This window comes from Callospermophilus lateralis, chromosome X, assembly GCF_048772815.1.
Source record: "Callospermophilus lateralis isolate mCalLat2 chromosome X, mCalLat2.hap1, whole genome shotgun sequence".
NCBI classification, from domain to species: Eukaryota; Metazoa; Chordata; class Mammalia; order Rodentia; family Sciuridae; genus Callospermophilus; species Callospermophilus lateralis.
Window position 1 is genome coordinate 10,439,243 of NC_135325.1, and position 13,704 is coordinate 10,452,946.

General features: G+C 39.4%; 1 protein-coding gene across 2 annotated transcripts in view; it reads left to right on the plus strand.

Moving 5' to 3' along the window:
- Phex (phosphate regulating endopeptidase X-linked) overlaps positions 1 to 13,704 on the plus strand; it is a 185,634-nt gene that overhangs the window by 47,120 nt on the left and 124,810 nt on the right. For both annotated transcript variants that reach the window (XM_077107194.1, XM_077107195.1), the window contains exons 7-9: positions 842 to 958; positions 4,986 to 5,069; positions 6,357 to 6,502. In XM_077107194.1, coding sequence (XP_076963309.1) covers positions 842 to 958; positions 4,986 to 5,069; positions 6,357 to 6,502 — 347 coding nt within the window. The remainder of the gene's footprint in view (positions 1 to 841; positions 959 to 4,985; positions 5,070 to 6,356; positions 6,503 to 13,704) is intronic.

Below are 13,704 nucleotides of genomic sequence, written 5' to 3' on the forward strand. Positions count from 1 at the left end.
TTTTCCCACAGACTGCCTAGCAAGTCACCTTGCATATGTATTGAGTAGTTTGAATTTTTTTCTGAATTGAATTGGGAATGGCAAAAAAATTCTTTCTTATTAAGACTATTTGCAAAACTTGCTTACTGATCAGATCAGTTTTATTAATGACTCACTATGTGCTGAGCACTGTATAGGGCCTGAGATCATACACATAGGAAGAATAGCTTACAGAGTTCAGGTGTACATTAGGGAGGAAATTTCATATTTGCTATTTGCTAGGTCTCTCTCATCATTTCTCCCTTCTCTCCCATCTTTTCCCCCTGAGCCACGGGGAACTTGTTGGAAACTGTACAAAAGTGAAAAGACACAGGGCCTTAATAACTGCAGTCATCTTTCATTTCTGAGTATGAAGGTGGATAAATTGAGCTGGAAGAGAATAAATCACACTTCCCATCAGTGTTTATGGATCAGGACTCCTGCTTTTAGAAACAGTCATTTCCCTTTATTTTATTAAAGCTTCACTTGCGTGAAAAGAGGACACTTGAACATTAACTTTATTCTAGGCTCATTTGGAGATGTTTCATGTATCCATAATATAGCCAGTTATGGGAAGCCTAGTTCTCTTGATGCTTGATGACTGAGTATCTCTGTCTTTTATGGAAACAATCTCACAAACCCATCACTTTTTTTGTCTCCCAAAGTGGTAGGTGGGTGGCTAGTGTTATATAATGCCTATACCATACTTTGAGCACAGAGTGAAAATGAAGGACACTTATTTCTACCTTTTTTTTCCTGCTTTTCTGAAACATATTTTCTAGTAGGCTATTGACATGGTCACTTGCTTCTTTATCTCTTACAGTATCGGGATGCCCTTTATAGGTTCATGGTGGATACTGCTGTGCTTTTAGGAGCTAACAGCTCTCGAGCAGAGCATGACATGAAGTCAGTGCTTAGATTAGAAATTAAGATAGCTGAGGTGAGTATTAATTGAAAATCCTTTATTCATGTTCTCTTTCTTATTTTAAAGTCAGTATATCTTGAATGAAAATAAAAATTGCAATCAAGTAATAGCGTTCTGTGTCATTGCCCTTTGGGTCCAAAGGAGAACTAACAGCATCCCCTCTGGGAAGTATGAGAAGAACCATGGCAGGAAGAAGAGCTCTTCATTCTTTCCACTTGTTTAAACCCATTTAACAGCCAGGTCCAGTGGTGGTGCATGCCTGTAATTCCAGCAACTCAGGAGGCTGAGACAGGAGGATTGTGAGTTCAAAGCAAGGCCCTAAGCAACTCAGTGAGACCCTGTCTCTAAATGAAATACAAAATAGGGCTGGGGATATGGCTCAGTGGTTGAATGCCCCTAAATTCAATCCCTGGTATCAAACCAAGCCAAACAAAACACATTCAGGGCTGGGGTTGTGGCTCAGTGGTAGAGCACTTGCCTAGCATGTGTGAGGCACTGGGTTCAATCCTCAGCACCACATAAAAATAATAAATAAAATAAAGATTAAAAAAAACACATTCCATGTCTGTATGCTGCTCAGCTGTGGCCAGAGAATAGAAGCAGAAAGACCAGACTATTTTCCTAGACAAACTTTTGTGTGACCCTGAATAGAATATAAATGTTGAATAACTCTTTTGTGAGTATGCTGGGGATTGAACCCAGGGCCTCATACATAGTATTGAGTCAACCCCCAACTCTGGAATGTTACTTTTAATCCAGTCTTCTTTTTTAAAATACATTTTTAAAGTTGTAGATGGACACAATACCTTTATTTTATTTTTATGTGGTGCTGAGGATTGGACCCAGTGCTTTCCACATGTGAGGCAAGCGCTCTACCACAGAGCTACAACCCCAGCCCCCAGTCTGCTTTTTTTGAATACGATTATTCTCCTTTATTTTACCTTAGAAAATTTTGAATGTTAGCTCTTACATTTATGTCTCTGACCTATTTTGAATTAAATTTAGAATATGAAATAAAGGTGAAGATTGAGTTTCATTTTTTAATATTTATTTTTTAGTTTTAGGTGGATACAATATCTTTATTTTACATTTATGTGGTACTGAGGATTGAACCCAGAGCCTTGTGCATGCTAGGCGAGCACTCGACCACCGAGCCACAACCCCAGTCCTTGAGTTTCATTTTTTAAAGAATTTTAAAATTTATTCTAATTAGTTATATATGACAGTAGAATGCATTTTGACACATCATACGTAAGTGGAGTATAACTTCTTATTCTACTGGTTATTCATGATGTAGAGTTACAGTGGTTGTATAATTATGTGTGCACACAGGGTAATAATGTACAATTGATTCTACTATCATTCTATCCCCATCCCCCTTCCCTCTTCATACCATTCTTACTGAGTAAGTCTGATATAAGATCTGGGCTCAGGGAAGTCTGTCTACCAATTAATGTCATTGTGTCATAAACTTGTTCTGACCAAGTCTCCTAAACTCTTTCAGGCTCAGGTTAGAGATAAAACAGCATGAAAACAAACTCACGGGAGAATAATGAGAAATCTTAAATGGTTTTCTTTGTTTATAAAATAACCAGTTTCTAGAAGAACCAAAGTATGAAAGCCCTGTATGTTCACAGGTTCAGAGAAAACAAATATAGTGATATCTGCTTGTGGGGAAACTTTTGTGAAAACAAACAAACTTGTACCAAGAAACTTTGCATATGGTTTTGTGGTCTTTTGTAATGAACCTTGATAAAAAACTTGAGGCAAATAAAAGTCCAGATGTTTATTGGTTTCATGTTTGGTAGGGTAATAGTAGTAAGTTGAAGTATGGAGTAGGGGTAAAGAATGAAGGTCAGGAGGGAAGGGGCTTCTTTCCTGCTGAGGTGATGTTCACATTACCTCTTTCCCATCTCCTACTTGCAATACAAAAGATCATGACTGCATGTCACCTCTATTTACTGTGAATACTGCCACAGGTATTTTGAAGTCCACAATTTTGCCTCTAGGCTGTGTATGCAGGTTGTCAGGATTCCCTTTTTCAGGCACATAGGAGGCCCAGAGATCTGCTTTAGATTGAAGTTTTGAAAAAAACAGGGAAGGCCAGGGAGTTAGACCAAGAAGGGAAATAAAAACAGCTGCTCTGAGGCAAGACTGGGAATCATCAAGAGGCTCAATTAAGTGACAAATCCATTATATGGAGGGGAATAGCTGGCATAGAACTGAAAACAGCTCTGAGGTCAGAGGGCTCCAACCTGGGGTTGTGAGCCTGAGTAGAGGCAGGAGGAGGAGGCATGGATGGAAGAGGCAATGATTAACATACAGCTGGAAGGTACATGCAGTCTCCCCTATGGAGGGGAAAGGGGGAGAAGCTAAAGGCACTGGGACATTTAGAACAGACAGGGCAACTGTCTTCCACTCAGCCCTCTAAGATTTTGCCTTGAAAAATCCATGGTGTGTGTACTTTTGGCCCATTAGAAATGCTCCCCTCCTTCCTCCATGCTTCAGGTTACTAGATCCATTCAACATTAGTGGGATACATAGTCTTAGGGAAACTTCTAAGCCTGGGGAGGCAGGGCAGCCCAGTTAAGCCCAAATAAGTCCTTGTAAAGCATCCATGAAAGTGTGCATTTAGGGGCTGGGGAAATAGCTCAGTGGTAGAGTGCTTACCTAGCATGCATGAGGCCCTAGATTCAATCCCCATCACCACAGAAACAAAACAAAAAAGGGTGTGCAATTTACCTAATTCCAGATAGAGAGACTTTGTACAAGGAGAGGACTTGTTAATGGAGTAGCCCTTGTGATCAGAACCAAGTAGAGTTTAATTGAAAAGGATTGTTAGAGAAAATAAATCTTATGCAAAATCTTGAATCATAGTCCAAATCATGGAGGGGTAATAGTGGATAGGGAATGTAATGGTAGAAGAGTTGTGTGTCATGCAAAAGAATTAAATTATAGAAAGCCTTAAAACATGGGGCATTGGTGGTGCCTGCCTGTAATCCCAGTGACCTGGGAGGCTGAGGCAGAAGGATTGCAAGTTGGAAGTCAATCTCAGCAACTTAGTACGAAAGACCCTGCCTTAAAATAAAAAGTACTAGGGATGTATGTAGCTCAGTGACACAGCACCCCTGAGTTTAATCCCAGTACCAAAAAAAAAAAAAAAAAAAGAACAGGGGATGTACTTCAGTGGCAAAGCACCATATGGTTCAATCCCCAGGACCAAGAAGATGAAAATATTTTTAAAAAGAAGGCCTTAAAGCAAAACTATAATGTGATTCAGGGGTGAGTATGGTTTTGTCAAAAGAAGTGATTAAGATGTCCCTTGAAGAAGGTAATAAGTGTTCTTGTTCTTAGAATAAGTTAAACATATCACACGCAAAAAGCTTAGATTTGGTTTTGGCCAAATGACCAAGAGCATGAGCATTGGGTGTGGAAAGAGTATGGAGAGTCAGGGCCACAGATGGAGGTTTGGATATGTGTCTGGGTGGTAACCGAATCCATACCCCAACAGAAGGGTAAAGAGAATCTCAAGACCAAACAAACAAGAAGATAAAATAAGGGAAATTGTTACTGACAAAATGATCATGGGTAGCAGTGGTATCTAGATAACCTAGTGTTTGTCAGTGAAAATATGTCCCTAGAGATCAAATGATGGTCTCTGGCTCATAGAGTATTGAGATCATTATCTGGAGACAGGTAAAAGTAGAATGTTTGCCTCAAACTGTCCAACTTCAGTTTGGCTGTCAAAAGTAAGCCAGTAATGCATTATATTTCTCCAAATTTTAGAGGAGGAGGAGATTCTGAGAAGTTGTTTTTTATACTGGGGGCAATATTTTATACTGAAGAGGATTGTAAATTTCTTTTAATTTTTTAAATCCTGCCTAAGATGTTGTCTTTTTTATTTTCTCCCCTCAGCTGGGCACCACACCAAAATCTTGAAAAATTTAATAATAATATACAGATGTTTTGGCACATGTAGAAAGTAGTCAGGCAGTAAGAAATGATTCATTTGAAAAAAAAATAACCAGTGTCTTTCTGACAGATAATGATTCCACATGAAAACCGAACCAGTGAGGCCATGTACAACAAAATGAACATTTCTGAACTGAGTGCCATGATTCCCCAGGTTGGTGAAAACTATCCAGGAAATTTTCTCTTAACTGGTCACTTTACAAGTGATTGTATTTCATCTGTGTAAATTTTTGCCTTGTAAAACCTACCATCAGTCTTTTTAGTTATCATCATCTTTTTCAACTATCACATAAAATATCCCTTGTGTATGCATTAGGATGCTTTCTGTTTTAGGGAACAGAAAATATTTCCAACAGTGGCTTAAAATTTAAAGCCCATTTTTTTTACATGACGTAAGTCAAGATGTTGGAAGTAATTGGTGTTGGTTCAGGTGTTTAATAGTATTGTCAAAGACCCAAGTTCTGTTTCACTCTCTATATTGTACTGGCATTTTGACTTCATGTTTGATGACTCATGGTTGTAAAACAGCTACCATAGTTCCATATATCACATCTTCCATCAGACAGGAAGAAGAGGGAAGGGCCAGTGATGGTCACATTTGACTTTTCTTTTATCAGGGACAGCAAAAAAAGGCTTCCCAGAATATTCCCCAGATGTCTTCCCTTTATTTCTTATTGAATAGAATTGGAGCACATGACCACTCTCCTCCTAACTGAGGAGAGGAACTTGGGGGCTGGACACGGAAAATGAGTAACTGTTTTTTTCATTTCAACAGTGAAAGCAAACAAGGGAGACAAGGTTGATAAATTACTTTTAGGAGAGCCAGTCTAAAACATCGAGCAGTTGTTTAGCGAAATAGCAATGCTCTGAAGAATATAAGGGTGTTACTTTCTATTGCTGTTTATTTCCTCCTGTGTTAAGACTGTGCTGAGGAGGTGACCAGAAAATGTACTGAAGTGTCTGTATCTGTGTGTCTAGGGAATGGAGAGACTACAGAGGGAGAGACCAGGGAGTGTGTATACAGGGAAGGAAGTGGGGGAGAGAAGGAAAAGACATGGGAGGAATGGAGCATAGACTAGAGGAAGAGTCCAGGAGGCTGAGAAAGCAGTATGGAGAGATGAAGGAGAGAGAGTTCAGGAAGTAGAGGAGGGCCAGAGAAGCTAGGGAGCATGCTTGAGTGCATGTGCATTACTACATAAGTGTCTTATCCATTTGTACCCAGTAAAGAAGGCAGAATTCTTTGTGATTAAGACCACAGGTCAAAATGGCAAGGATTAACAATCTTCTAGATAAGTAAATTATAAGCAGTTGTATCTTTAATTATTTGGTGTAAGATTTCAAGGAATCAATTATGCTCAGCTTACTCTATTTGCCTTTCTTGTTACTTGCTGCCTAATTTACAAAGGTTTCCTTGCTCATTTTTTTTTCTCTCTCCCCTCAGTTTGACTGGCTGGGCTACATCAAGAAGGTCATTGATGTCAGGCTGTATCCCCACCTGAAAGACATCAGCCCCTCCGAGAACGTGGTGGTCCGAGTCCCACAGTACTTTAAAGATTTGTTTAGGATATTAGGCTCTGAGAGGAAGAAGTAAGAACTTTTTGTGTGCATTTATTTTGGTTTTTGTTTTCTCTTTAAATTAGAAGGGCCTCCCTTCTCACATCCTTTGAAAATTGTTGTTAAGGAAAGTTACAGCAAAAGAATCATAGGGAAAATTGTGGTGCCCTTTGTGACAAATAGGCCCAAACCATTGTCTGGTGTAATTTACTTGCTGTAATGACAAGAAATGCATGATTATTTGGCCTTTTATTTCTGGTCCTTCTCCATACTGTTCTCTCTGATAGCCTAAATTGTTTATTAGTTTTGGAAACTGGTTATGTAATGATGTTATTTCCTGAGATTTCTGTATGAACATATGTTCCCCCCCCCCCAGTTCATCCCTTGGTCTTTTGCTGTTTTTTTTCCTCTCCTGTTCTCTTTTTAGTAAGTCATTTTCTGGCAAGAAACCAAAGTACCTATGTTGAAAAGACATAAGACCACTTTGAGAGCTATAGAAAAATTGCACTGATGAAACAACTTCAGGAACTTGAAAGTTTCTCTTATTTTAAAAAATGTTTTAGAATTTGTAACTTTGGTAGTTTAGTGCTACAAAGAAAAGAAATCCTAAAAATGCCAGGAAAGAGAATTGTATGTGTTCATTAAGCTATATGACTACAGAAAATGAATCACAGAAGGGTCAATAAGTTTACAAAAGCAATTTACTAAACTAATTGCTGAGCCATGATTAAAAATCATATTTTCTGAGCTGGGTATAATGGTATACACCTATAACCCTAGGAACTTGGAAGCCTGAGGCAAGAGTATTGCAAATTTGAAGCCAGTGTTGGCAACTTTGTGAGACCCTCAGCAACTTAGTAAGACCCTATTTTAAAAAATGAGAAGGGCTAGGTCAGGTATAACTCAGTGGTAGAGTGCCCCTTGGTTCACTCCCTAGTACCCAAAATAAAACAAAACATGTTTTCTTTAAAAAATTGTTTTTAGTTGTAGTGGACACAATACCTTTATTATTTCATTACTTGTGTGGTGCTGAGGATTGAACCCAGGGCCTCACATGTGCTAGGCAAGTACTCTGCCACTGAACTATAACCCCAGCCCCACAAAACATATTTTCTTAATTGTACTTGATCAAGGCTATATTGCCAGGAATTATGTTTAAAAAAGGCATCGATAAAAGTCCTAAAAATTGGATGGGGTTGTAGCTCAGTGGTAGAACGCTTGCCTAGCATGTGTGAGACACTGGGTTCGAGTCTCAGCACCAAATATAAATAAAATAAAGGTTTATTGACAACTAAAAAAATTAAAAAGTTCTTTGAATAAAATGCAGCATGTATTCACCCCCGCTCCCTGCCAAAAAAAAAAAAAAAAAAAAAACAACCAAAAAACAACAAAAATCCTATGAAGAGGGAGAGAAGAAGCAATAAATTCACTTTGAATTCTACCATTTATAGATAAGTAGTGATTCTTTGAAAAATTTCTAAGTGAAAATCGAATCTAGATGTGGGTAAGTTGGAGGCAGAGCCTTCACATTCCAAATGTGCACCATGAACCAGTAATGCCAGCAGCATCACCTTGTATCCTTGCTGAAAATAGAGATTTCAGGGCCCTTCTCCGAAGAGTCTGAGACAGTGGGGCTGGGGGAAGGCCAAGGAATCTGGATTTTAAATAAGCAGCCCAGGAATATCTTATGATTAGCTCTTTTTTTGGGGGGGAGGGTTGGGAGGAACACTGTGTTAGAAAAATTTCTTTGTGAATACTTCCTAGCTCTGAATGCAGATGGAACATTCCGTATCTGAAGTGCCTATGACCAGAAGGGTTTAGATTTCAGATTTTTTTTTCTGATTTTGGAATGTTTGCATACATATAATGAGATATCTTAGGGATGGGGCCCAAATCTAAACATAAAATTCCTTTATGTTTCATATAATATTTAGAGCATGCCTGCATTGTGACTGCAACCCTTCACATGAGGACAGGTATAGAATTTTCCACTTAGGGCCTCAAGTTGGTAATAAAAAAGTTTTGGATTTTGGAGCATTTCATATTTTGGATTTTCAGATTGGTGTTGCTCAATCTATACTACAAAATATGGCCCAAATGATTTTCTACTTATATGCACTTTAGTGCATTTTAAATTTCACTGGTAATTTCCATTGGAAGGTGGGGTTTGCCAGGCTGAAGATCGTTGTTTAGAACCTCACAAGTCAGTTTCTTCTAGTGTCTGTTACCATCACTTGTAAAATAATAGCAATTTTTGGACATTATATTAATTTTGTTTCCCCCCAAACCTAATTTATAACCAGGGAATAAATTGGGCCATGGTCTACTGTATTAGAAAAATCATCTCCATAGTAATGATTATATTTTGGAATTGTAGGACTTTTCATAACAACAGTGAGCAGGAAAAACCATGATTAGGGGGAAGTTTTATTCTGGTTCCTGTCATGATAACTTAGACAAATGTAAACACAGAGAGCAACAATAGAAGATGATGTAGATAGAAAAATACCTATAGATATTATGTACTATAAAACTTCATTTAAAAATCAAGACAAAAGCCAAATCTTTGACAGTTTATCCCTTGATAATCAATTCATCAAGAACAACTTGAATTCTGTGAATTCTTGTGAGATTTCAAGATACTCTATTGTCTTGAGAATATTGACAGCACTTTATTGGCATGGTGAGGTGTAATATCATGGAGAGGGTTTTACATTGCTGATTGTGTGTGAGCACACACATGCTAGGAATGGAATTCAGGGCCAACGAGGGCTGAGCATCTACCACTGAGCTATACTCCCAGTGCTTGCTAACCATGTTTGGTCCTCATGCTTGGAGCCTTACAGGCTACTTAAAAAAAGGTCCTCTTGGTGGTGCAAGTGTGATAAATGCATTTGGAGGTGTTTATCTATGGCTACATTTTTAAAAATTACCCTAAAAAAAGGTCCTCTTGGGTCTCATAATCACCATATAGCCAGGATATGCCAGCTGCAATAATGAGTACCTCAACTCTCATTGGCTTACACGATAAAAATTATATCCTCTGTTCATGGAACATCCCAACAAGGTGTCCTGTAAGTCAACTTTCTTTTAAGTTGTGATGCAGGAACCCAGGATCCTTCAATCTTGTGGCTCTGCCCTCTCCTGAGTTTTTGGAACCCTGTCCATTCAGGGATGGTGAAAGAGAGAGGGTGGAGAATTGCATAGATATTTGTGGGAAGTCCTACAAGTGTCACTTCTACCTATATTCCATAAGTTATACCTCAGGCATGTGACTCATCTGATCATTGGGGAGGCTGGGAAATAGAGTCTAGTTGTGTACCAGAAGGAAAAGGAGTTGGAGTTTTCTAGATACACCTTGATCAGAGAACTTTTCATTTTTTTGAAATGACTGCTTTTCTTTCAATTCCCCCATGATACAGTAAGCAGATGGCAGACACTCTTGTAACTGCTTTTGTAGCTTCAAGGCCTAGCACAGTGCATATCACATAATAGACACTTCTTAAAAATCTCTAGACATTAACCAGATGCCTCATCACCACCATCAAGGAGGTGAGATAAGCAGAACTCCAAAAGATAAGGAGCAATTTTGCAGGTAGAGGAGAGTGGAAAAAGAATAATGAGCAGCTTGGGTGGCAGAAGTAGCATGAGGCCAGATGTCGCCTTCAAAAGGCAGGAGGCTACAAAGTTGAGAGGCTGCTTTGGACTCAGGATATGTAAAGAGAAGGCTTCAGCCTTTTCTTCAGAATCTTCTCACCTCCCCTCTGGAGGCACCATTGAAGAAATAGCCAGCTAAGCCTTCTCATGTTCAGTATTTCTGCCATGCCTCTGTTCTAAGACCTGCCTGTGAAAGCCATACACAGGCCATAGTGATGTTAACCACCATTAAGATTAACAGTTATCTTTAATCTTGGAACAGTTCTATGTGTTATTCCCATTTTACTGATGAGGAATCTGAGATTAAGCAACTTGCTAAGGACACACCACTAAGAAGCGGCAGAGCTGATATTCTAAATTGGGTAACCCTTGTTTCTATGTCCTATGTCTTTTTTTCCCCATACATGTCCCTGTATGGAGAAGAATATTTTTCAGACACTTCACTGCTAATTTTGGAGATACAGGTTGAATAGTCTGTATCTGAAACACTTGGGACCAGAATTGGTTCTGAGTTTGGATTTCTTCTGATTTTTATTTGCATTTGCATAATGAGATATCTTAGGAATGAGACCAAAGTCTGGACATGAAATTCATTTACTTTTCCTATATGCCTTATATACCTAGTCTGAAGGTAATTTCATACAATATTTTAGTGCACCTGTATTTTGGCTGTACCCTGTCATAGGAGGTCAGGTGTGGAATGTTCTACTGGTAGCCTCATGATGATGCATTTTAGATCTCAAGTTTGTAGATTAGAGGTGCTCAACTAGTACTAGCCTATTGAACCTCCAACTGGTTACATCTTGCTAATGTTGGCAAGTCTCCTGCCATTTTTAGGGTTCCAAAGCTATTAAGTTTGCATCAAATGCCCATTTCCTGGCTGCTGCTTCCCCCTTTAGATCACACCCTGCTGTTAGCTTAGTACAATGCAACCTTTCCTTCCAATTGGATGGCTATGGGGACAGTTACACTGACACTTTGGAAGGTAGTACATGACACAAAACTAGAGCAATGAGATCTTGCTGAGGTGGTGATGCCAGAGACTGCATTAGGCCCTTGTGGTTCAATGGAGTAGGTGGCCAGGGAAGGGCCAATGGATGCATGAGGAGGAGGCCAACATGGGGAAAAGGAGTTGGTAGTCAAAGTAGAAAAGTGGTGAGGAGGTAGGAATGTGCTGAATCTCTCAAGTTATTTGCATCTCTTCCTAACTCTATTTTCAGTAATCTCACCTATAATTTGTAATCAACTAGGATGGAAGTTTTACACCAGGGAAACTAGCAAATTCTGCAAATTATTACTTTTTCTTGGCAAGGCAGTTGGTAGATGTTTACTGGCATATCACTGAGCTAGTAACATAGCTTTTACATAAAGAGAGACTCGTTTCTGTGTCCCCTTCATTTCTCCTCCCCACTCCAACTTAAGGCTGCCTTGGACATTTTTTATCCAATTTGATCTATGGAGCAAGATTTGGGGGTTGGGGACTAAGGAAGGATGGTGTTAGAAAAAAAATCAGCTTGGGTTCCTCTTTCTGGCAAGGCCTGGCCACATGGCCATCATCTGCCTTAGAACTCTTTTAGCAGACTTGTCTCAAGCAAATCCTTGGGAGTTTGCCAAGCCCCTGTGAGCTTTCCTGTCTTTAGTTTTATTTTATAGAGCAGCACAGTGTACATTAAAGTCAGATGATTCTTGTTGAACAGATGCTCCCAAAGGCTCACCTGGAAAACGTATAGTAATGTGAACCTCTCATGAGGCTCATCTCTTCTGAGGTGGTCTATGGCCTTGCTTTTCAAAGTATAGTCCACAGATGAGCAGTCTGGGCATTACCTGACAACTTGTCAGAAATGCAGAATCTCAAGTCTATGCCCTTGACCTAACTGAATCAGAATCTGCAATTCAATAAGGTCCCCAAGTGATTTTTTTGTGGTGCTGGAGATTAGAACCCAGCTCCTTGTGCATGCAAGGCAAGCACTCTACCAACTGAGATATATCCCCAGCCCCTGCCAGGAGATTTATGTGCATATTAAAGTTTAAGAAGCACTGACCTAGGATTTAGGAAGGCCTCAGTGAGCCATATATGCAGAAAGATGAAAAGATGGGGTTTTCCTTCACCAGAAGTTCTCAACCTTGACATGTATCAGAATACCTTGGAGGGCTTGCTAAAACACAAACTGCTGGGCCCCATCCCTGCATTTTCTGATTTAGTATGTCTGGAATGGGACAAGGCCAGTTTTCTACCAGATTCTCAGGTGATGCTGAAACTTCCAATACTGGGACATGCTTTGAGAAGTATGGCTCTAGGCATGCATCTGGGCAACCTATAGGATTTAGGAAGATTTCTGAGATTTGAGAATGTTTGAGAAGAACCTCTATGATTCACCTCAGGTAGCATGACAGGGAGAAATAAATGCAAACTGTAATCTGAAGACCTAAATGTTAGTCCCAGATTGGACATGTTCTTGGAAGTCCCTTGACCTCTGACCTTTATTTTCTTCATATGAAAATGAAGCTAATTATAATAACCACCCCATGGCACTGTCATCAGGATCAAAGGAGGTATTTTATAAGCTCTTAAATGTAATGTAAATGTAAGCTGCTGCTAATTCAGACCATGGAGCAGCAAAAGCTTCTTAAAGAACAAATCTTCCAAGTCAGAGGATTTGGGGAAGGATTTCATATTGCTTTCTTAGTGGTGGGTTCTCTTCTGGGATACTTTCCTTTCCTTTATTTATTGCCATTTGGGGAAATTACTGTACTGCTGAAAAAGCTTTTTGGAAAAAAAAAAAGATAATATGTGTTATTTTCAAGGACTGTTGCTGATCTAATTTTTGTTTTGTTTTTGTTTTTGATGTATCTGAGCATTAGGTGGCAGTGATTTGCTCATTATGGTCATATCTGTTCCTGATGTGGTGATATTAGCACTGCTAAACTATGCTCCATAGCATTCTGTCAGCATATTTGTACCATAGGGGAGCCACTTGGTAGTACCATTGGCTGGCTGTGTGAGCTTCCCAGCATTCCATCTTCCACTCTCAGAAATCTCATTGTTATGCTATCCTCTTAGGAATGCATTGGCCTGGACGGCCTAACTATTATCTTTTTGTGCCCACAGATTTCTGCAAAGTATCTTTGTTGGAGTGTTTTGTTGTCTCTGACTGGACAGGAAATCTTAGCCAAATTCCAGGGCTTTCATTCACTGTGTGATGTAGAGAAAAACATACAGGCTTTACATCTAGAAACACCTGGCTCTTGTGTAGCCTCCATTGCTTATTACACTGCTTCTCCAACTTGGCTTCACATTGATTTGAAGGAGGAATTTGAAAATAATATTCACGCTGGGCTTTACCCAAGAGATTGTGATTGAATTGGCTTGGAGTGGCTTGGACATCTGGACTTTTAAAAACTCCCCAGGTGATTCTACTAGTTTGAGACCCACCAACTGTGTGATGAGTTTACTTAATGCTTCTAAGTCTCATGTTCCTTATATGTAAATGGGTATAGTAGCTTCTCTCCTATAGTGGTGTTGTGAGAATCATCAATAATTTGAGATGCCTATGTGGGATGATTTCAGGTGAGCTGGA